The sequence below is a fragment of the Dromaius novaehollandiae genome, chromosome W (assembly GCF_036370855.1).
Source record: "Dromaius novaehollandiae isolate bDroNov1 chromosome W, bDroNov1.hap1, whole genome shotgun sequence".
NCBI classification, from domain to species: Eukaryota; Metazoa; Chordata; class Aves; order Casuariiformes; family Dromaiidae; genus Dromaius; species Dromaius novaehollandiae.
Window position 1 is genome coordinate 21889468 of NC_088130.1, and position 24639 is coordinate 21914106.

Below are 24639 nucleotides of genomic sequence, written 5' to 3' on the forward strand. Positions count from 1 at the left end.
AGCATATTGCAGTTTGGCTTGCTTTTGAGTTAGCTTACTGATAACAGTTGATAGATGTGAAATACAAGTATACACTTCAAACTGAAAAATCTATAAAAAAGGACTGTATGCAGCACAAGCTATACTGGCTAAAAATAGCAGATAATGCCCCCCCCCCCCCCCATCACAAAGTAGAATCAAAAAATTGACTGGTTCGACAATGAGACTCCCGGTGAGGCAGAACAGTAAAATGGACAGAATAAACAGGCACAGTTTTCCAGCCTGATTTTTGGTTATAGTAGTTTTCTGTAGGAAGAGAACAAGTCATCTGGTAACTGACAAAAAATTGTATTTCGGGCAAGACCAGAAGCACGCAGTTAGTACAGAACAAAAAAAGAGAAGAACTTGAAAACTCTGAGTGCCAAAACTGAAAATGTTTCTGTAATAGTTATTACACAGTGTTTATAAAAACCCTGGACAATTCCCAAAACACAAACTAAAAACAGGTCCCAAGAGTTATATCATCTAAACTCTTGATACTGCAGTTTGAGCAACATGGACACCCAGACCTCCAATTTCAAGTTCCCTAAAATAACACTGAAAGACGTTATAGTTTGGCTTCTATTTTAAACACCCCTTCCACACTATATATGCATTTTTAAATTGCAATTTTATAAATTATAGACAGATTTTAAAAGGATACATAGCTTTTATAAGCCAACTGCTACTTTTAAAAACATTTCAGCTAAAAGGCAATCACCAATTTTAACTCCCTTCCTGGAAACACTGAGAGGTACCAATGCTGGAAGATCATCTCCTGGGACCAAATCCCGTTTTGCTCCCCTCAGCCTTGACAGCCCATTTCAGCTAGGCAAGAACTCAAATCTCTGGGTATTTTGGACTACAGAGGAAGAACTTCACTTTTATACAATGGCCAAAAAGCAGCAGCTGAAGAGAAACAGGAGCATAACAGGTATGAGGGGGGTGCCACAGGGTATAAAATCATCTACCTAATAAACATATAGAAACCATTTCCAGAAGTGACCAAAGCTGCTAGTTTACTTTTATCTTTTTCCCCATGTCCCCCCTGAGAATTTTTAGATTTATAGAGGGAAAAAAAAAAAATCAGTTCCCAACAAAAGGTAGATCTAACAGAACCCCTCTAATAGACCCTCAGTTCTGTCTGAAATAACTGGATGCTACAATTTGGTGTTTCAAACTAGTATTCTCAAAATAAACAAGATACACACTAGTATTCTAAAAATGAACAAGATAAACAATAAAAATCACCCTACTGTAGAGATTCTGCCATAAAAAAATAGATTTTTTTTTATTATAGTGAAAGGTTGATGAAATTCATTCCTAACAAATGATGGTTCACAAATACCTTAATGACAACATTACTCTATTATACTTGGGGGGGAAAAAAGCCACCACCACCAAAGAAGCCATCAGTAGTGACAAATAACTATAAAACATGCCATACATTTGAATATACTTCCAGAAGTTACTTTCATCCACGGATCATTGTTTCTTTCTACAGCTCAATTCATTTTATTTATGTTGGTCTGGATGCTAACCCCACTGCTGTGGAAAAACAAAACAAAAAAAAAAAAACAAACTAGGAGAGCTTTAAAGAAATTCCTAATTTGGAAAAGATACCCAGGGAGAGGATTTCTAGTTATCAAAATTACAATTTACTAAACCCTTAATTCAGGCTTCATTTATGTTAGCTATAAGCACTTACTAAATGGCATCTTTTGAAGACTAGAAGACCAGCACATTGCCTCCTCTGCCCACCACATATCATGTCTTAACCACTATGCAGTGGTTTCATTTCACTGAGAACAACCCATCACCATTACCAGGTTTGAACTGACTGCCTTTGGTTTCATTGGTGTAGAAGTTACTGCAATTTATCCTTTCCTCACCTACCTACAAGAATGCCAATGGGATGTCCCTTTGCCATCACAGAACGCCTCACCTTGTTTCCAACTCCGATACCTTCAGCTCAAGGCTACACAACTCAGGCTAGACATCTTTGGCTTTTACCCCTTCCTAGACAACCACATTCTTTCCATACTGTCTGCTTTTCTCTCTCAAGCTTTCACTTGGTCACATTATGCTTTACCCCAATGGAGAAGATGGTGGGAGCACTGCATTAAGTCCTCCTTTTTGTCTTCTCCCACAAGCTCACAGAAAACTTCTCAAACGAGTGCCTGCTCAAGTGTCCTTGCTCTGTCTCCTAACAACCACCTTATGATTTTGCCGTCTGTTATTGCATCCTGTCTTCAGCGCCGATCACGCAGATTACACACGCTGTGCGCGTGACACTGAGCTGGAGCACCCTCTTGGCCCTTCGGGCCCTGCAGAGCTGCAGGGCTTGGCCAGCACCCAGTCACATGCTCAGTCAGGGCCTTCTCTCGCGGACTGTTTGCAAACAACTGCATTCCCTGTCCCTTAATTGCTGTGTAATTTTTCAGCAGCGTGGAGAATAACCACCACCAGCAGCAAAGGCGAATGCAAAGACAGTTTATAGTATGAGGATGAAAATTCCCGTACAGGCTTCTAAAACATCCAGATAACAGTGCCTGTCAGTTAAATGACTATTCTAAACCTACCAATTTGGGCAAACAGATTATCTAACAAAATATTCGCTAACATATAACAGGAAGGCTTAACTTGAATATTCTTTTCCTCAAGAAGAGTTTACTTACCAAAAAAGTACTTAAATATTTTCTAATATAATCAATTCTTTAGGTTACACAACCTTAATTCATTTCTAGAGCACTTTACAGTACTAATACATACATTCTGCAGCCAAAAGCACCCCAACAGCATGAACTAACAGTTCAGGATCAAAACAACCTGCTCAGCTTTGCATGTCATTGATTACGCCGTATTTGAATTGCTCGCTGAGCACACACACAGCAGAAGAGTTACCTACAAGCAGGTCAGAAGACATTTGAACACTGAAACATTTTGTAATTACTTATGTTGGATAGAAACCCAAGGAGGTCAGCTCTTCTAGAGGGTAAGAAATCACCTAGAGACAAAATGAAAACTAATGACCTGTCTAATAACACACGGCAATACTGTAACATTTTACAAAGAGGTTTCAGTAGGCTGACCATAAAGTGACAGAAGTTAGACAAAGGCTGCCAAGCAGATTAACACGGGATTTCTTACACGGATGTGTCCAGGAGGCCCCAACAAAACTGAATTTCTCTTCAGGTAGGTCTTGTGTCAAGGCAGTATCTCAGGGGTGGCACTTAGTTGTTTAGCACTATAGTGCTGACACAGAGGGAAGAACAAACAGCAGCATCTTCAACATCCTCATCACTGGTAAGAGAGAAAAACTTGGCGACTCAAACTCTTCCACACCACAAATTAACATAGCAGTAAATGATTTCCCTTCCAGTCTCATGGAGATTTACTACCTAGGTGTCGTCTCCCCATGATATCAAATCTAAAATGTGATTTAAAAAAAATTACTTTCACTGAAGCCCTATTCTTATATGTGCATATGCTGCTGGAAAAAAAGATTTAATCAAAATTTCATGAAGAAAATGCAGTTGAGAAGTCTCTTTATGCACATATTTATTGGTTTAAGCAAGCAGACAAAAGTAGAGCTACTTTTCCGAGACTTCAAAAAATTAGTTGAAGAAAGGTTAGAAAAATTGTACTTCCTTCTCAACAGCCTCCAGAGATTATTAATTTTTCATGCACTGTGCAGATGACATCTTCCCTTTCTAGGTATTTTCAAACTATTAAATAAAGCCTTAAAGCCTGCTGCAAGGAGACACCTGAGCCAATTTTAGGACTCTAACTTGCATTCATTCATTTACTGAAGAAAAGTTGGGTCCTGACAAAGTTGACATTTTTCTTCCAAGAAAGCTCCCAGAGCTGGCATGAGCAAGCTGCTTGTAAGCTGAAAAGACTCAGCTGTTTGTTTCATATTAGTTGTAGGACTGATGCCAGCCTCAAGACACAGACATGATCTAACCTGCTTGAGGAATATAGGCACGCTAAATTTAACATGCATATATTTAGCGATAATTGAAGTTGAAAAGCTCTGAAGAAGCAGCAATGCTGGAAATATTCCCTGTAATCATCAGAATTAATTTAAAAGACATAACTGAAGTAAAATTTTTTTTATATATTTGTACACACGTGTGTACACACACACACACACACACACACACACACACACACACACACACACACACACACACCCTCCAGGAGACCTTTTTCTCCCCAGGTGAAATCTGATACGTGCTTCTGAATGACTCTCTTTTCTCTGAAAGTATACTCCTTGTCCTAGATTACCGAGTGTATCACCATCTGCAAAATGGCATATAATTTATTTGCACTTCAAAGAAAATCCACACTAAGGACTAAGGCTAATTTCACAGAGCCATACATTAAAATTTTCATTACATACATATTTACATGAATTTAATGAAACTTTAAAATAGTTTGTTGCTAAACTAAAAAGGGAGCATTTATATTGCACTTGCACTATTTTTTTAAACAATAACTCATCCATAGTCAGTTGAAAAACAGTCTATACAATGATAAAAACAATTAAGTCCGACACTACTGAAGTTCAAAAAACCTCAAGAAATCTGCTTTATGTACACCAAGCCTCAGCATTGATTCAAAGATCACCTGAGCGCAATGGGAAATCCCACTCCTCCTCTTCCACTTGCTTTCAGTTAGGTGTGAAAAAGACCACCATTGATACAACCCAAACCCTCACCACCCACAAAACAAAGCTCTGCAGCACCTAGAAGCACAGACAGCCCCTCTCAAACCGCTAAACACTTAATGGTCACCAGCTGTGCCACTAAGAGGAGCAGGGAAAGGAAAGGGCAGGGGGGGAAGATAGTGATCCACCACAGTAAAACTACTGCATAAACTCAAAGCATGTCTTCACCAGAAAGGGACGCTTAAGGGCCTCCATCTGCTTCGCCAGTGGTTGGCCCCCCTGGCATACATACAACCACATAACAGGACTCATTTTGCCAGACATATGGTCCAGCAACAAGCTGCCGCGCATGAAGTACGCTGGGTGTATCATATAGTCATCATCCCAGAGTTGCTGGTCTGGTTGAACAGACTAGTGCCCTACTGAAAAAACAGACGTGCCTACTTCTTCCTTCGCACGCGCTACATAATCGGCCAACCATGCTGTCACAAGCCATCATGAATCTGACTAGTAAGGCTCGTGTACAGGCAGCAAGGCTTCGATTAAAATTGGGTGTAATTGCTCGTAACAAACCCCCCAGGGGAAATGAGTCCCAGCTGAGGTCCTAGCCCAGGAGCAAGCTACCTTATCTCAAAAGAGCAAGCAGAAACCCCACAGTATGTTCTGCAATATGCATGGCATGTCAATTAATTACGCAGCTTTGTTCTGTTTCATTACAGAACCATCACTGTTATGCTGTTATTACTTCTCTGCCTTATACCATCCATATCAGCAAGGAGCAAGTGCCAAGCATCCGCAAATACCACCCACTTGGAAAAGTCCTGCTATCTGCCATACCAGCTAGGCACCTGAACCTTGTGGTAGAGTCTACACAGTCAATGTCTCAAAGGACAGGGGAAAATGAGTGGTTCAGGATGGCTTACAAGGGCACAGGGTAACAACTTGACCCCACATCATACTGGCAAAGGGGCAATTGAAAATGGGACACTACGAAGACTAAAGGGTAGTATTAGATATTACTGTATTGGATAGCTAATCAAACTGTTACTGTTTCACCTCTTGCTCCATCTATAACAACTTTACATTGTTTTTGACCACTATATACTTTTGCTCTGTACGTTAAAACCCTGTACATTGCCAGGCAGCCTAGAGGCATGAACATTCAACTGGCATACATGCAACTACCTACATGTAGTCAAGGCGTGGAGTAGAGTAGTTGGCCCAGAAGACTTCTGTACAAGGAACTAGTGATCCACATAATGCCCGGGCTAAGTGTATGTCTCTGTATCTCAAACACCATGTGACCACTACTTAATGTGTAGTTAACCAGTGTAATCAATGTGTATTTAATCACCAGCATGTGTGTACTGCATTGTTCTGTCCACTTGAAATATTACATGCACCTGCTCAGGAGCTGTAGGTTTATTAATGAGATAAAAATATTGGGGCATATTGCCCAAGGGACTCTTCAGAGCTCAGTCCACGTTTCAGACCCAATTACAGATTAATCAATCACTGAGAGCATTTGTAAGCAAGACTCTGTAAGAGTGCAAGTGAACACAGAGCTGACGAGCCTCACCATGGACAGGATCTGCACAGCACGCCATGCCCTGACCAGAGGTCTGTCTGATGCTCTCTCATCTCAGGGTTCCCAGCATTGCAAGGGACATAAGCTTCTATAACTTGCTATCACCTTTTCAATGATATGAATAAACAGTTATCTGTCTTGAAACCGTTTGTGCCTTTCTTGGTGTGATCTGAGAAGAACTGGCATTTCCTGGTGCAAAACACAGTTGAAGTTATCTGAGAAGGGTTCTGCGATATTTCACATACCAGAGTGTACAGGCTGGTACAAATCTTCTCAGAGCAGCGGTCAGATTTTTCTCCTGCTCCTCCTTTCTCCTTTCCTAAATGCTGTGTTTAGTTTTAGCTTTTTCGCTACCTTTGAGCATCTTCTGCAATCCCATTTTCTTTCTGTGCTTCCCCAGAGCTAAATTCTATTCTTTAACTGTGAAGAGCATGGGCCAAAGATAAAGCACAGAGAATCTATCCACAAGGATTACAGTTATCAGCAAGCAAGCCCTGGTCCACATGTTCCGTTATTGCTTGCCAGATAGTCACTGCCATTGAAGTTGGAAATAAGATCCTTAATGAAACAGGCACGGAAGAACTTTTGAAACCAAGCATATACCGTGTCAGCTCCAGATTCACAAAGAACCCCTCAAAGGATCCCACTGACCAGAGCATATTAACAGTAGTATGTTCTTTATTAATTCATGGCTTTTGTCTATACTTTAATATTTTCCCTTAAGAAAAAGAAAAAAGACAGTGTGACCTTTACAGTCATTTGCATATACAGAGAGAAGACCTTTGGTATGCTTCTGTCCTCATCAACAACCTAGAACTCTCTTCGTGCCTAACGTTCTCGACTTATTCTCTTGTGCAAGTTCACATTTTTCAATGAAAAACAACAGATTAATAGGCTGTCTGATGTGGAAGTTAGATCTTCCAATTAGAGAGCAATCTTGTCCTCAAAGAAACACAGCCCACTCCTCTAAAAGACGATGAATGGCAGATTTATGGTATATAACAAATTCACCAACACAGCTGATACTACAACTACTATAAAAGCTATTTAAGACAGTATTTGGAAGAGAAAAAGTTACCGTGGCCTAAGATAAAGACTTTATGATCTTTGGAAATAACTGCAATCTCATGATTGTCACAAGTCTCTTCATAAAACTCATTCACTCGCATGTGAAAGGGAAACACACACACACACACAACACAGCCAGCATCACTAAGTGCCTTTTGAAAGAGAAATCTGAAAGATTGAAGAACATACCTATCCAGCACCAGAACTTTTCACTTTGCATTTTATTTTACCAATCTAGTCTGCTTGACACTATCACCTTTCCTAAAGGATGCATTTTCAGCAGGTGATTTCCCACCACCACCACCTTCTCCTGAGAGTCCTCAGTCTCTTGAAACCAATGCATTTCTGGAAGTCTTGTTTCCATGAGAACATATTTTTCCAGTGCATCTAAAAACCTCTTTTAAATGTCTGCACCTTATTGTAGACATTTCAAGGAAATTACCTCAAGCTGTCACATTAAAAAGATACTGACATGCTCATACATACACACAAACATCTATTCAAGCTGAAGTTCCTTAAACAATTAATTAGAGTTCCTTTCACCCCATCTGAAAGACGGCATTCATAAACAGTACATACATGAACTCTTTTTCCAAATTAGGTATGAAGTCAGAGCATGAAAAATTCTGCACAATAGTCTGTGTACTTCAACTATAAGCATCAACTCCGACGATGAAGTCAAGTACTTATTCAGTATTTGTCCTGCCTACAATGGCTGTATAGGAAAAGCTGGAAACCATTAGGCATGCTTATCTTCCACAGATGTCCAGCTTTAGATTCAGATAAGTGACTTTAAAAGAGAAAGTATTCTGTGATACCCCTTCGAGCTCCTTCGGAGGTTTGTGATAATTTATACATTTTATTTGGAAAATTTTCACAAGAAAAAAAGAAAAAAGATAATGGCAAATCAAAGAATGTTTAAAGACCAAAAGTGAACTTTCCTGTAAGACATACTGAATAGCTTCTCTGAGTTAGAACAAAAGCATTTAACAATTCATACTATATGCAACTTTTTGCAGAATGACGTCTTTTTCACTGACTAGTCATTTTGTAAGCAGTCAATCTTAAAAAAAAAAAAAGTTTAATAATTGCAATTTAGAAGCGACAATCATCTTTTACCCTGTATCTCAAAACACAATCCCACTTTCTTCAGTGCTACATGCTGCCCTGTAGCTTCTTCCCAAAGTTAAAAAGCATAAAAACGGCCCTACTAAATCAGACTGAAAAGTCCATATATTCTAAGAAACATGGTGGACATTTCCAGAAATAATACAATATCCTGCAATATCCCTTCAGCTTCAACCACGTAGAAACTTCCCAAATTGGCAGCATGTTTAAGTAGTCACCAGATTTGCCATTATAGCAGTTCCCATTGCTGCTGATAGCTAACGCTGTAGCATCTTCAAGTTGTCCTACAAATGAGACATGAAGCTAGCTGGTATTCTAACATACTCATTTAGTTTTGCCTTTATGAAGAGAATTGCATGTAGCAGAAGTGAGCCTTAAACACAAAAACCATGTGCTGAATTTACATGGACCAACGTGCTGAAGCAAGTTAGCCACCTAATCCAGAGCAGTGCGACCACAGCTACCATGGAGGCTAGACACAGATTTGGGGTGCCAAGGCATGTCTCCTGTACGCGGTCCCCTGAAACCTACCAGCAGACCTCAAACACCTCCGGAGAGAGCCGTCCTTGCACACGCATCGGGGAGCCAGCCCTCGGCAACAGGCTCTGCGGACGCAGGAGAGCAGGTCTGGCTAACTGAGCTACTCCTGCTACTCAAAACAGCTCCCAGAGAAAGGGCTCAGGCCAGACAGTTGGGGCTGTTGGGCCAGGTTTAAACCAGGAAGGAGAAGCACCATCTACTATGAAGGAGGGAGAAGCACTATCTACTATGAAGGCACAAGCAGACTTCGCACAGTTGTTATCATTTTCCAAAGGGGACATGATCACGCGATGCAGCACATCCCCTCTCCAGCTGCCACAGCATCTGCCCCAGCTCTGGAGGTCATTACACTAACCAAGCTCATTTGCACTATTCCTTTCAATGGGCAAAGGGGATTTTTATTTGATATTGCAACATCATGTTTAGGATAGCACAGTTTTCCAATAATAACAGGATTAATATGTACTTGTAGGGTATATATTATGGTATAATAAGATTAATGTATACTCACAGATGTTAAGAAAAGTAAAGTTTGTTGCTAGTCTGAAGCTCAATACTTGAAAATGCCTGAAGATAACACTGACCTGGGAGTACTAACCAAATGAGGAGAGAAAAAAAAAAAAAAAAAAAAAACCTTAAAGTACAATGAAGCTGTAAAAATCGTCAATGTAATCTTGAGTTGCAGCAGTAAAGCTATTGCCAGTAAAGGAAACACAAGTGCCACTGTACAAGCTACAGTGGAGTTGTCAGATGTAGTACTATGCCTTGTTCTGATCACATGTTTTTAGAAAACTGAGACTGAGGCAGGGTCTCAGAAGAAGGGTCTTTATGAGAACAAGAGGAACAGAAAGCATGGATCCTTTTGCCTACGGAAACAAAAGCTTGAGGCATTTATTAGTCTGAAGGGGCAAGCATCTGGGCACAAACAAGAGCTTTCTAAGATAAATGGTAACAACTGGCGCAAGAAGAAATGGCTCTCAATCGTCCATAAAGAAGTTAAGAAGCTACTTATTAAAGCAATCAGATTTTTAACAGTCTTCCAGTGGCACAGCAGCAGTAAAAAGCACCCCCCCCCCTTTTTTTTTTTTTTTTTTTTTTTTTGTAAAGACAGAGATCAGTAAGTTTATTAAAGGAATGAGGGGAGGTGATGCTTGTATTAGCAGAAGAGTATAACTAATGTATTCCCACAAGAGCCCTTCCAGTCTTGCAAGAGCAGAGAAAGAACACGTCTCCAAATCTAAAAGCTACAAGGCAACCCAGCTCAAGAGCCAAAGATTAAATCCACCTCCAATAATCCTGATAGCTGGAAGCAGGGGGAAGGATATTTAATTTCTGAAAATGTGTTGGAAGTTTTAGGAATCTTAATATAGTATTAAAGAAATGAACAATAAAAAAATCCTTCAAATGAGTACTTTAGATGTCAGTAAGACTAAAACACCGCAATACATCAAAAGCTTCATCAGTGCTTCAAAGGCACTGATGATCCTAATCAACCTCAGTGGCATTTTAAAGGTTGAATTTTATCAGACAAAGACAAGAGAATCTTTTACATTTTTGGTATATTCAAGAGAGAGAGAGGGAAGGACACTCCTGAACATAAGCACAGTAGGGACAAAAAAGCGTCTGAGTTATGCTTCAAAAATGGCTGGGTTTGTGTGATACTTGCAATTTTTTCCTGCTCACATACTACTTAGAAATCATTTCTTGCTCAGGTTTGGTTGCCATGTGATAAATAAGTATGTTCTAAAAACAGTAAATGATATATTTTAAGGCTTAAAAGTTCAGTTCAAGCAATTTAGAAGCAAATTCTTATCAGAAAAATTTTTACTTGCAGTCCTCAAATATACTTTCCTTGGAAGCTAAAAGCATTTAACAGCTTGCAGCATCAAGCCAATCTCACTGGAAAAAGCTTCGTGTTTTATAAAGTTAGCTTAAAAAAATAAAAATAATAAGAAAAACCCTAAGAAAGTGTTTACAAGGGCAGATTCAGAAATACACAGCTGCACGGAACGCTGCAGCACACGCCCTTTAAGGCGACTGGCATTAGAACACAATCCGAGGTACTCGCAGGCTTTAACACCAGCACCAGTTGTGCAAGAACATCCAAATGAAACACATGGCTCCTAGCACCAGTTCGCCAACCAATCCTGCAGCAACCAATTAGTTCCTAAGCAATTAGGAAGCATAAAAATTGGTTCCAGGCACTGAGCTCTCTTAAGTATTTCCTTACTGTGTGCGAATCAATGGAAATATCATCTTCCTAAATACAATAGTGTTTCTGTCTTACTATCTGTACTGCTGAACAAATGCCAAAAAAGCCTTAAGCCTAGCCCTGGGCATCTTTCATTACTGTGCATTTACCCCTAATCAACAAAGAATAAAAACTGCACTAGAAAATACACAATTTTTTTCCTTGAAACAAGAAAAAAAAGAGCAACAATATATGATTCTAGCCTTATATTATTCAATAATCTTCCTCTTACCATATAATGGAAATATTTAAGAGAGTAAGTATTTTTACTACGTACTACCTGTATGATCATAATGGATGCAGTAAGAAAAAAAAAAATTGTCAATTAATTTGCATGAGGTAGAATCATGTCTCCAGAGAAAGATTTATTTTGATCAACATGATTAACGGAATTGTGACCAAACATAAATAAATAAATGTCAACAAGTAAAGCATGAATCCCTCCCCACCCCCACCCCACACGGCATCACATTTTATTACTTTCCTTCAGGTTTCAAAGGATACAAAGCGTAGCTACACTGAAGATGGCAAAGATATTAAAGCTGCAGTGAAATTTTTAGTTGGTTGTTTTCCAGTCAGCTGTACCAGAGATTTAAAACGGAGCTTCCAAATACATCTTTTCAAAGGCCAATTCCAAGGGAAACTGTAAGTCTCTAAATGATATTTAGCAATGGAAAAATTAACAATGAGGTTACTTTACTAAAATTATGAGTTCAGTACTAAAGTAAATATTCCAACCAGCAGTTTTTAAACCAAGATGAGGTCCTAAAGGGAAGCGCCTGCACTTCTGGAGTTACTTGCAGAAACATTACTACAGCAACATATTTCCAGATGTTAGAGTAGGTACCACCAACGTTCAGAAACATGAAAAATTTGAGTGCTCTTACTTAATCAAGCCAATAACTAATCCACGTTCAAGAACAGACTGGGTAGATATTTAACATGGTTGTTTCAAGGACCTCAATTAGCTTCTCCCCTTCCGAAGTAATGCACTTGTGTGAGCAGCCTCTCAGCAGCGTGCCCAGGTAATGGAAATCCTATTCGGATCAATAGGGGAGCCTCAGTGCTTTCACATCCCTGAACACACTCGCACAACACAGCGATCAGTAAGCAAACACTATGGGAAGATCCCTGTGGTCAGAGCCTCTGTCTGGCAGATGCAGACCGACATCACGCCATCGGAGCCTCGCCCAGAGCTGGGTGAGGGTCCTACGCTCCCAAAGGCGTCCAGACAGCACAGTCGTTAATCACCACCCCATCAACAGCACATCACCACAGGCTCCAGAAACAGCTGGTGAGGATGAAGGACCCAATCATGAGCCACCATTGGCTGCAGCTCTTCTCCAAGACAAGATGCCCCACTCAGGGAAGGAAAGACAGTCTATTTCTTCACCCTACCTCCTTCCAGCATCTCTTTGTCCTACCTCTAGCAGTATGCATGGCTAAAATAAAGTCACCCATGTTCTCAGCAGTCTTCCCATTAGGAAGCTCAGCCTAGGTTGCGGTAGCTAGTGAGCATACTGAGGAGACATGCCTAGCTCTTACTCATCAAGGGCGCTCTGTCCCATGGGGAAAAAAAAAAAAAAAAAAATAATCACACGTCCCTTAGATATGTCTCCTACGACACAGCTGTCACCTTCCAGCATAAATGCCAGCAGCAGAGCTGGGACAGGAATTTAAGGGAGATCCCAAAGTAAGGTTTATTCCCAGCACTAGTACATTAAAAACTAAGGCTAACAGATTTGAACGGGGGAAGGGGAAAAAAAAAAAAACCCACACACAAGGGAAAGGCAGTGAATACCCACTTCTCATGGCCAGGATGCATTTTAGGAATGCCCAGTGCATAGTTTTGGTAAGGAATTCTTTTTTGAAGATACAAACCAGTCTCCATTTCTGCAAAGTGAGAACAGACACACTCCGCAACTCTAAGGAAACCTCAAAGCACCAAGATGCCACAAAAAAAACAAAACAAAAAAAACAAACATACACATAGAGCTACATGACTCTCTTGGTTATACAAATACTATAGATCCCAAAATAACCGCAACCAAACATTAAGGAAAATTACTTTTCCCTGTTTTACAATATTTCATATTCTTTCACTACAGGCCACTTTCCACAGGTATGTGAATTCAATCCCTCTATCACATGAGGAAAACATCTTCGAAAATTTAGAGTACAAGAAGAAAAGAATCCCAGGTAGGTGGAATAACGACTTATTTGTTTAACAGGATAGATTTATACCTAACAACTTCTTTCTAAACAACAATTTAAAACATAAATAGCACTTAATAAAACTGTCAGTGCTTCATTTGCTGAGCTAGGAACTTTCTTAAACGTTTGGTCATGGGCTACATCTGTTCTGGTTAAATTCCCTGACTTCTGGAACTGGGACTCATGCACTTTTGAAAATTCTGCCCAGAATTGATAAAAAGTGACAGAAAAAGCCACTATGTTTTATCATGATCAAGAACAGGAAGCTATGCAATCCTGGCAGCATAAGAGCTGGTCCATAATGTAGCCCCCTTCGGTGATGAAAAGGGATTATGGTAATAGGTGTGCTACAGTCTGCAGCAAGGAAAATGGAAAGCTAAAAAGCAAAGTTAAATTGAAGCTGGAAGCCAAAATACACACATACAGATCAGAACGGCATAGAAAAAACTACAAAGAGATATGGGGAAGAAGCTAAAAGCTAAATTCTTCAGCTCCAAAGGAGACACACTGCAAGCAATATCCAGAAGCACAGTTTAAAAGCTCTAAAGGAGCCCAACTTTTGCCCCAGGAGCTTGGGTATCTATTAGGTACCTGCTTTAAATGCATGCAGTTGTATCTACAACGTAGACACACACACACACACACATTTGCAACATACACCTTGTGCAGTAGTTGAGGCCATGTGTACTTACAGTGCATTCCTTTAGCATATCCAGGGGCACGCCTGCATGCCAGGAAGAGCTTGCTTACGCACACCACACCCAGAACAAACTCATCCCATGAATAAACATCTCCCCAGCACCAGCAAGAAAGAGTCAAAGGGAGCACCTTCCCTGGAGATCAAACTATCATCCTGTACACATTAATTTGCTCTTGCATTGTAGCAAAAATAAAGAAATGGGAAGTGGTGGAGAAAAAAAAAAAAGAAAAGAAAAAAGGTTAGGAACTGTGGAAAGATAAGGCATCTTTAAAACCTTCCATCAAGTCTCAAGTGCACCAAAATTTCAGGCCTGCTCAACCTAGCACATTCCTGTAGAGGTTTATCTTAGACTTTTTTTTCCTCATGTTCCCAGTGCTAGCTTAGTAAAGATAGAACTTAAACCGACATGGAGAAAGATCTGTCTTACTACAAAGATGCGTTTGCTTCTCCAAAGATTTAGTTGAAATAAAGGAGAAGGTAACCTCCATCTTCCAGCTTTGCTTCAAGATTAAATTATTCATAAAACAGCATTAAAAAAAAGCCTGTGTCGCTTACCAGGCTGCTTATCCTCCTTCAGAACTCTCCGAAATTATACCTTTAGTTTAAGATGTTCTGTGTTTCCAATAGCATATACGTTAAAATAAAAAAAAACCCACACCTTAAAAGCTGACCAAGAATCTTTTCTTAGTGCAATATCCAGGAAGCCAAAAATATTACAGGTGGAATGAAGCAACACATTTACTTGTTGTCCAACTTCAAACACATACCAGAGAGTTACCAACCTGTGGACTGATCCTGAGCTCAAACTATTAGAAAGCATTGGTCAGAGAGAATAAACTCCTCAAAGGGTAGCAGTTCTTGCTACACTTTAGTACTTTTCTGTATGATGTTATGTAATAAAATCAATCCCATATTAAATATTTAAATAAAACAATATCGTAGAGCATATAATACAGCAGCACACACAACGACTTTTTATAATACATACACACGTATATACGTGTATATACATACACATAATATAAAATACACAGAAACACACACACACATCCCTTCTCATATGAGCACCAAAAATAGGTGGAAAGCTGTTTGGTAATGATAACCACTGAATAAATAAAGCCTCAAGACCTAAAACAAGCTAGCCACACATTACACCTATTTGTCTACTGGTAGTGAATTCCCAAGAGATATGCAGAACAGGAAGAATATCTTGAAAGCTTGTTCTTCTAAAATAAGAACTGTACCCTATTTTTTCTACCTAATGAAATAGCACAGTATATAAGTGCATTTAATTAGTGTCTATTTCAAATACTTTTCTATGGAAACATTGATTTTTTTTTAACCCTTATTGTTTATAACTACCAACTTCTTCCTTTCAGAGCATTTTCTATTTCAGTAGAATCTAGCCTTTTGATCTCAAAGGATGTGAAGTTTGAAAGGGAAAGTCAGAAAAGAGTCATCTTTGTGATTTTAAATACACAAAGTAATCTCAGGGTAAAAAGTAAAAACATAAAAACGTCAGTGTTTCCTAATACTTCGTTTCATGTATTCACTTAAATTACTAAGCACGTTGTTGCCCCTAAACCAGACCTTAAGTTCTTCATCTGTACATCTATTAAAAATAATAATAATAATAAAGCTTTTTCATTGTGTAATGTGACAGGCACTGTCAAGAAATATGGTGTGACAGATTTAAATCAGATGACTATTACAATAGTTGTGTCAGAATCACACCATTGAACACTATTTTAAAAAACACTTTAACAGCTAGTCTCCTGCTCTAGACTTTTACGGAAATATCACCTCAAATAGAGCAAGCCACCAAAGACCCTAAAATAAGAATGCATGCAGGAATGAATAACCACGACTGTAGCAGGGGTCTCCCAGGGTTTAAGGACAGGTGCAGGATGCTCGGACCAGCCTCAGAGCTACTTTCATAAATGGCCAATTACCGCCACACAATTGTGCAACTACCTAATGAAGCTGCCCAAAACCAAAGGCCTTGCTGGGATGGTTATTAAAGTGTTTATATAAAGGCTGCAACAAAAACAACTAGCTGCGGGTGCTGCTTCTTCAAAATTGATCACTCCCTTATCCTACATATGCAAAATATCACGTTATCTTCATCAAAGGCCAACACACCTCTAACACTTGTGCTTGGGCTAATGGCTCCTGAAGTTTGGTTGGGACCCAGCAAAGAAAGAGAGACAGAGACTTGAATCAAAAATTAAAGGATATCAGGAAGCATAACTGCTAATAAAAAGGAGAAGATGAAGTGGCTTTAGCAGAAGCAGAGATGGCTTTTAAAAGCTGCAGTACCTTAGGAGATCGTCTTCGTGCCAATAAACTGTACGGGGAACGTTTCTGAGCGCGTAACTTGATCTGAATAAATATTTTCATGGGATATTTTAATTAAACTATCAGAAATCAACAATAAAAAGACCTTTATTTTTAAACAAGTATGTTACAGCAATAAGACTGTATTCTTTCTACACTTCTCATAGAATTTCAAACCAGGACAAAACAGTGGGAAAATACACATCCAGCCATTAATGTGGATTGCTTGTATGTATGCTTGAAGTAAAACATCTTAGCCATAGATCCTTCTCTTCCTGTATCACAATACATAATACCAAAAGGTCAGAAGTACACGGGGTGCTTTGTGCGAAGTTAGTTTTAATGCATGCTCCTCACCTGCAGAAGGGAGAAAAAGATACCCAAAAGAGAAAAAAAACCCTCTAAACAACGTCACAATAAATGCCCCAATACATTGATGAACAGTCATCTTTTTACCTTTCCATTTACCATTTTTTGTTTCCTAAAATACTCTTCTGCTTCACCGATCCTCAGTAGTTCCACCCCGACAACGCTTGATTCCCGCTAGAATTGCTATAGCCAGCTAATTTATGCCTTGCATTTTATTTTGCCCTTTTGCAGAACTGAACTATTTGGTTTGTCCAGCACATGCGCTACAAATTACAAAATGGTCTTTTCAAACCAGAAACAGCATTAAGGGGAAGAAAAAAAGAAAGAAAAAAAGGAGGGGGGGAAATAAAGCAACCAGCCTTTTTATCCAAATAGCCTTCCATAGTCAGGTCCCTCTTGAATGGCAAAGCAAAACAACACATCATCTCAGTTTTTAACTATATTTTTATTTCAGAATAAAATGGGTATGAGTCACTAACACCAAAGCTAATCTCTGCATTCATTTAAAGAGAAACATTTTTTCAGCTTCAAAATTAAAGGAGAAGAGCAGAGTGTGCTAGACGGAAAAATGGATTTTGGAAGTGCAGAAGCAAAAGGCCTCTTTTAATTTCTATTATTGATCTTGGGAAGCAAAAGTTGGTAATGCCTAACAAAAACAGAGATTTCTTTTAGACAAACGTGCCAGGTTTATTGCACCTCAGTCATTATAGCATCACCAAAACTGGAGAGTAATCACTTAAACTAAAATTTAGCTGAAAAAAAACATATCAGAACCAAGACAGACTTTGTGTAGAAAACAGAAAGAAAACCCATCCAAAGTAAGAAGCTTCTAGCAAGTATTTCTTAAAGTAGTAGGGAAGTGCCTTCGATTTAGGCTATAGTCCAAATACTGATTTCAGCCAATTTGAATGTAGCCTGCTATCGAGATGGTCAGGAACGAAAGAGGAGGATGGGGTGACTGCCCAACTGCTACCCTCTTTCCTTTTTTTCCTGGTGCTGCTGCTCAATAAAGCTTTGTGGCGAGTCCTGACCCAGGTGAAAAAAATAATTTTGGTCAGGCTCAGCTTTCAAGTGGCTCGTTCCCCTGCTCCAGCTCACCGCACGGCTGCCCCAACCGTGCCACAACAGGACAGCAACTGGAAGGAGCAACCACCCTTCGGCGAAAGCCCGTATCGATGCTGCCTTAGAGAAACCATTAAATTGCAGCCCAAGGGCAGGGTTTTATCTCCTACTTCCAGACAAGCAGCCTCAAAACCCTGCTATTAGACTCACTCTCTCAACAATCTGATGACATTCTTTATTTAAAGCAGAGGAGCTCTTTAAGGAGAGGCAGACAGACTGATCACCTTCGAGATGAGCCACGAGGTATGTGGGAGACGCAGGCTTTGGTCCTGCCTCCAGGTCTGCGCCAAGACGACCTCAGTAGCTTCGCACAGCGCTTCCCATGCTTGCCAAGAATCAAAGCGCTAATCCGCTCCTTGCCAGTATGCCACGTAGATAACCTAACATGGAATTACTGCTTTCTAGCTAGCCCTGAACAGAAGGGGAACAAACCCAGACAGACGGCCTGTCTTACCTACACACCTTCAGCCGCCCAGCAAAACTCCAGCATTTCAGTTTTTCCTCATGAGCACTTCAGTTTCTTCCACCTCCACTCCCCAAAAAAGATTTTAAGTTCCAATTCTTGGAAAAAAAATAATAAAATGATCCAACACTGATTCAATTCTTTTACAGCTTTCCTACATCTATTAATTTTAATGGAATTGCATCCAGTTTACATTTGCCTTACAAAACATACACTAAATACAAACTGGGCATGTTCTCAAAAGCAGTGAAGTTCATAAAGACCTACAGCCCAACACAGTAAGAGCAGCTCAGGACAAACTTTAAACTGCTTTTGCAGAAAGTACTAGCCTCAATCTTGGGATTTGTACACATGTAATGGGGGGGGGCGGGCGAATCCCCTTTTCATACACAAATCCCGCTGCTAGCCTAAAGCAGCCATGAGAAAGCACACAGTAAGAGTTTCAATGCCCTAGGAAAAAAGTCACACCTGGGACAGTCTAATTTAACAACCTGCAATACTGCAATCAGTTCAGGTGGAGTATCACAGATTGCTTCAGAACAACCTACTAAATAAAGAGATGAAATGATGCTAAAGCACAAATGCAACCTAAGATCCTTTGGTTTATCAGAGTAGCCAAAGCTCTGCTGAAATCAGAATATTAAGCTCCCAACTCTGCATCACAGCAAACATGAAATTTGACCCAATGGACTCTTGCAAAGTGTATGCCTAAAGTGACTCAGATATTTGAAGTTTTTAATACAGAAAAGTAGATATCTGAAAACAACAATCTTAAGTAAACCAAAAAACAGAGAAAATCAATTTGTCTGCAGAAGCTGTGGTCCACTTTACAGCATCTCTAAATGGAGGCAGAGGGGAAAAACAAGGTTCTCCTGTCTGAAAACGATTGGATTTTGGTTTCTCACAGTAAGATACACTTTTTCACATCCTCCCTTCCACAGAGATTTAATATTTAAATACTATCCTAAGAATAGCTTTGTCTTCATCATTTGTGTATTTTAAAGAATACGCTGTACAGGCAACAACATTAAAGATATTTCTCAGACACATACTGCTCCCTGATAAACACCTGATGCTGCAATGCCTCAACACACACTTCTTTAAAATTCTTTATTATATAGTCGTAGGGCCTTCAGGAACGACTGACAGTCAAGACCGGTATCGCCTTCATTCTCGATCCTATAAAAACATGCGGCCCCATCGCACAAAACTTTACATTCTCAGATCCCAATCCTGCCATGAAAAAGCCTCTGGGCAGTCGTGTAACTCCAAAACAGAAGAAAATAAATGTATTTTTTGCTCTATACCACTTGCCCTCTGTGTCTGGAGTCAAAGTTTCCTGACATTCAATATCAGTTATAACCATGGGGATAATCTTCATCTACTATCAGTTTTCTTCCCTTCCCTAGATCTCTCCCCAGTAAGAGAAAAATCAGAAAACAAAGAAAGAGCTTCCAAAATACTACTTGGAAGTTAAGGCAGAATCATAATTCTGCTACCTGGTACACACCAGCAGACATCAAATACCACTAAGGATTTTAAAGCTAACACATTCAGACAGCGCCTAAACATATCGGAATACAAGATCAAGTTACGAAATTAGCACACTGTTTAAAATACTGATTAAGCAGCACTAGTCAAACACTGACATCCACCCGCATGATAAATACCTTCCCCCTTCTACCAGCATAACTAGTATATTTTTTTAAAAAACATTGTAACGTGCAATATTTATTGAAGCTATCTCTAAAAAAGCCCCACATTTCTATTGTGGAGAATGTGATTCCCATCGCTAATTAATCTACTTACCCAACATTTACTTTCATTCATCTGTTTACATCCACTGTAGCCTACCAAACCCATTTTAAAAAACAGCCACCTTTTCCCAAGCCTTTCAGAAAAACACTAACGCACAAAACCAATTATTTTTCTTGTCTTTTTGTCTTTAATGGCACATAACCTCTTTCAGTGGCCCATTTAAATGATTTTTCTTGCTTAATGAGGTAGTGCCACAAGGGAAAGCACATATTAATAATAAAGAGCCAGTCAAAATAACTAAAATCATATTCATCATATTAGCTATCACCCTTTAGCCTTTCTGTCAGCATACACTTAGTCTATCCTGATCTACAAAGATCGTCTCGCCACGGCCCACAGCCTTCCCAGTGAAACAGCCATGGGGGCTGGCCACAGCATGGCAATCACACCTCACTGGTGCTGTAACACATCCTTATCACTTTAGAAAAATGCTACTACTGAATGAAGTCATCTGCTCCTGAAACAATCTCAGCGGGGTAAAATTTGCTACACTGCTGAGGTCTGCAATGCATACAAGAACAGTGTTAAAAATGTAAGTGAAACACTGTTGAAAATATAACATGGATACAAGCAGTGTAATAAATTTCCTTTCTGTACAAGAAAAAAAATAGTCTGCTTTCACTTTTGAATATAATGAACTCTACTGAAAGGCACTGGAATAATTAAAAAAAATTACAGGCAATTTTTCTTCAAATACCACTATGTATTTTAAGAACGCATGTTGCAGAACAAAAAGATGCACTGCACGATTATACAAAATGAGTTTTAAACATTCCAGTCTTAAAAATGCACACTTAATACAGCAGCATCATGTCAAGGATTACATAGAGAAACCCTAAAGGCAGTGCTTTAGCAACTTCTAGCACAGCTGTACTTAAAACACGGCTTCTTACAAGTAGAAGCTACAGTAATGGTCACCAAATGAAAACTGAAAGCTACAAGTAGGAACAAACCCACGTGCAGCAAATGCCTTGCAGTCTGTAGTTCACATTCGGACGCACGCGCTAACATAACCACGGTGCAGAGACTTCAGAGAGAGTTACGCACGTTGCAAGACGTAGGAGCCTGCAAACAGGCACCACACCGCCAGCTGTGGCGACTTACCTCGTAGGACCAAACGCACTGGGTTCCCCCGAACCTGCGGACACACCGGCCCACCTCCACGTCCTCGTGGGTGGTGTACATCTCCCGCAGGCACTCGCCGATGTGCGGCACCATCCTGCGGAGCACCTCCCGGCTGAAGATCATGCCCGGCCCTCCCATGCAGAAGTTCTCCCCGGGCTCCAGCCCGAGTTTGCCAAGTTCCTCGATATTCCCCAGACCGGTCTGCCCCAAGTACAGAGGTTTGCTGCTGTTTAGCGAGCGAAGAAACTCCTCCAATTTTTCACCTGAAAAAGATAAAAGACGTGATTACTTCTCGTTCTAGTCTGCCACCCATCTGCTTGTCTGCATCCTGAGCTTGCTCTCAATCCAGCAGGCACTTGAGAGCATCGCAGCAAGTGACTCCCAGCGCAGCATCTGACACCTGACTGAAAACACCCGAGGACAGGTTTGCATTTTCCACACATTCTTCTTTAAGAACACCCCCAGCTAATACTGCAATGACACTTTCATTCAGTCAAAAGCCGGTCACGGGCAAAACATGATTTTTCAAGTAAACCTTGCTCTGTCCAACCTGTGCTGATGGAAAACACTCCTTTGCTAGTTTAAAAACACTCTCTAAAGCAGGACAGGTTGCCAATATAGTTCCAGGGTGGGGGGGGGGGAAATGTCAGGTATTTTATTAGGATTAATTTTTGAAAAGACTGGAACAAAGCTATATTAACTCATATAAACCTTTTTGACACAGAATAATTTTCTGCCTGCTCCTCTAGGAACCTGGTAAAACTCAGGCACCTTCAAAAGCACCTCCAATGCTACACAGTCTATGCACTCCAGCTTCCAACACCTTACCTACCTGATGCAAGAAATTGCGATTTACTGTTTGTACATTTTTAGTATTTTTTGAAGTTTAAAATTGGTGGATATGTTTAACTGGGCTCCAGTTAAAGAAGGGTTCACTTCAAGGCAGAGACGAACCCAAAGAAAAGAGTGACTGCTTTTAAGTCTGCAACTAAATACGTGTGTGTGTGTGTATGCATATATTTCATAGACAAGTGACAGCTGACAAGCAAGCAGTCCATTAAATCATTCAAACAAACCAAACGACAAACAGGCAAGTCTGCAGCTACCTCAAGTTAACTTTCGACAGATCGCACTACGCTCACGCCCTCGGCTCAGGCTTACAGCACCACCTTTGGAGGTTTCTTTGGCTTTTAGGTTTTTTCTTGCTAAGCCCAGCACCCGGCACGAATAACAGCGGTTTTTCTCCTGCTCCCAGAGCGCAGCCTCCCCCCGGCAGCGACCCGCGCCCCAGGCCGGCGGCCCCAGCGCCGCTGCCAACCCCGCCCGCAAACGCGGCGACCGGCTTCCAGAGCCGCCCCGCTCCGCGAGCAGCGCCGGGAGGCTGCGTCCGCCCGGCTAAAGCCTCTGCGAACCCGCTGAGAACTTTTATGAGTGTGCAAGGGAGGGAGGGAGGCGCGCAACACCGGCGCCTCGGGAGCCACCCGGAGCCGCCGGCGGACCCGGACCGCCCCCTCGGGCCGCGCCGCCCCGCACCTGCGGCCGGAGCCGCCCGCGCCCGCGGTCACCTTTGATGTAGACGTCGTCGTCGGCCCTCATGAACCACTCGTACTTGTCCAGGTAGTGGTCGTGCATGTACTTGATCATCATGAAGGACTTCTTCTGCGGCGGGTACGAGTCGTCCACGCCGGGCAGCGCCACGACGGGCAGCGGCGGCGGCCCCGGCGGCGCGGCCGAGCCCTGGCTGGAGAAGAACTCGACGCGGCCCGGCACCGAGGGCGCCCACGTCCGCTGCGCCGCCACGGCCCGGCTGCCCAGGTACTTCTGGGCCGTCATCACCCCCACGTAGAGGAAGTTGCGCGGCCCGGCGCAGCCCGCCGCGGCCCCCCAGCCGCCGCTCCCGTTGCGGCCGCCGCCGCCGCCGCCGCCGGGCCGCCCGCCGCGCTTCTCGCCGCCCTCCTCCTCCTCCTCCGGCTCGCCCTCGCCGCCCGCCGGGCTGGACACGGTGCCCTCGTCGCCCGGCAGCTCCCAGGGGCCGCTCCGGGCGCTGGTGCCGCCCGGCGCCGCCGCCTCCTGCCCGCCCGCCGCCGGGGCGCCCCCGGCCGCCGCCGCGCGGCCGTAGTAGGCGCAGAGGCTGGAGCCGCGCCGCCTCCTCCCGCTCATCTCGGCCACCCGGGGGGCGATGAGCCAGGAGGCGGCGGTGAAGCCCAGCACCAGCCCCAGCACCACGCTCAGCCACGGCCGCCGGGACCGCGCTGCCATGGCGCGGGCGGGGCGGCCCCGGCCCCGGCCCCGGCCCCGGCCCCGCCGACGACCCCCGTCCCGCTGCGCTCCGCTCCGCTCCGCGTCCGCCGCCTCCCTCCGAGCGCCGCCGCGGGCCGCGCCGCGCCCGCACAAACTTCTCGCCGGCGGCGGCAGCGAGGCAGCGCTGGCGGCCGCCGCTCCGCTCCGCGCCGCGCCGCTGGCACCTTGTCACGGCCGCGGCTGGTCCCTCCCCGCCCCTCCCACCGCTCTGCCTCCTCCGCACGGCGGCCGCGGCCCCCGCGCTGCTCCGCGGCTGCCGAGCGCCTCACCCCGGAGGGCGCCGCCGCCCGCCCCGCCGCGCCGGGCAGGCGAGAGCGGCCGCCGCCGCCGCCTCTCCGGAAGGAAGCGATTTTTTTAGGTGCCGCCCGGCGGCTCCCCGCGCCGCCGCCCCCCGCCCGGGGCGCCCCGCTTCCCGCCGCGGCGGGAAACTGAGGAAGGGGCGGGCGAGGGGTGTCGCCCCCGCGGGGACGAGCCGCCCCCCAGGCTCGACCCCCCGCCGGGGCGCCCGGCCCGGGACCCCTCTCCCTGCGGCGCCCGTCGGGCTGCGCGGGCGCGGACGCGGCCCGGGGCTGCGCGGTGCTGGGGCAGAGCCTCCCCCTCCCGCCGCGGCGCCGGCTGAGTCCCCGGGCCCCTGGCCGCGCCCGCGGGGCTGCCGCTGCTCCCCGGCATTCACGTGCACCCCCCGTTTGACAGCGCAAGGCGCCCGTCTCCACGGCCGGTAAAGGTAAATTGCCCTTAGCATCCAATTATCGCCTCGCCGGAAGAGATCCGAGCGGCTGCAGCGCCCGTAGCACGTGTATAACCGTTTGTCAGCGAAATCGCCCCTTTTCGCAGCTCTCAAAGTCTATGGGATTGCCTGACACTTAATGTTTCTTTAATGAATGTTAAGACATATATGCCAAGGTAAAAGGAGGAGGAGGAGGAG

At 43.0% G+C, this 24639-nt stretch overlaps 1 protein-coding gene across 1 annotated transcript in view; it reads right to left on the bottom strand.

Annotated features, from left to right (window-relative positions):
* LOC135324160 (chondroitin sulfate synthase 3-like) overlaps window positions 1–24073 on the bottom strand; it is a 163487-nt gene extending 139414 nt beyond the window's left edge. Inside the window, exons 1-2 of the mRNA XM_064499765.1 lie at window positions 22979–24073; window positions 21393–21676 (exon numbers count right to left, since the gene is read on the bottom strand). Of these exons, the coding sequence (XP_064355835.1) occupies window positions 21393–21676; window positions 22979–23672 (978 nt within the window). The 5' untranslated portion in view covers window positions 23673–24073. The remainder of the gene's footprint in view (window positions 1–21392; window positions 21677–22978) is intronic.
* Between the last annotated feature and the right edge of the window lie 566 nt (window positions 24074–24639).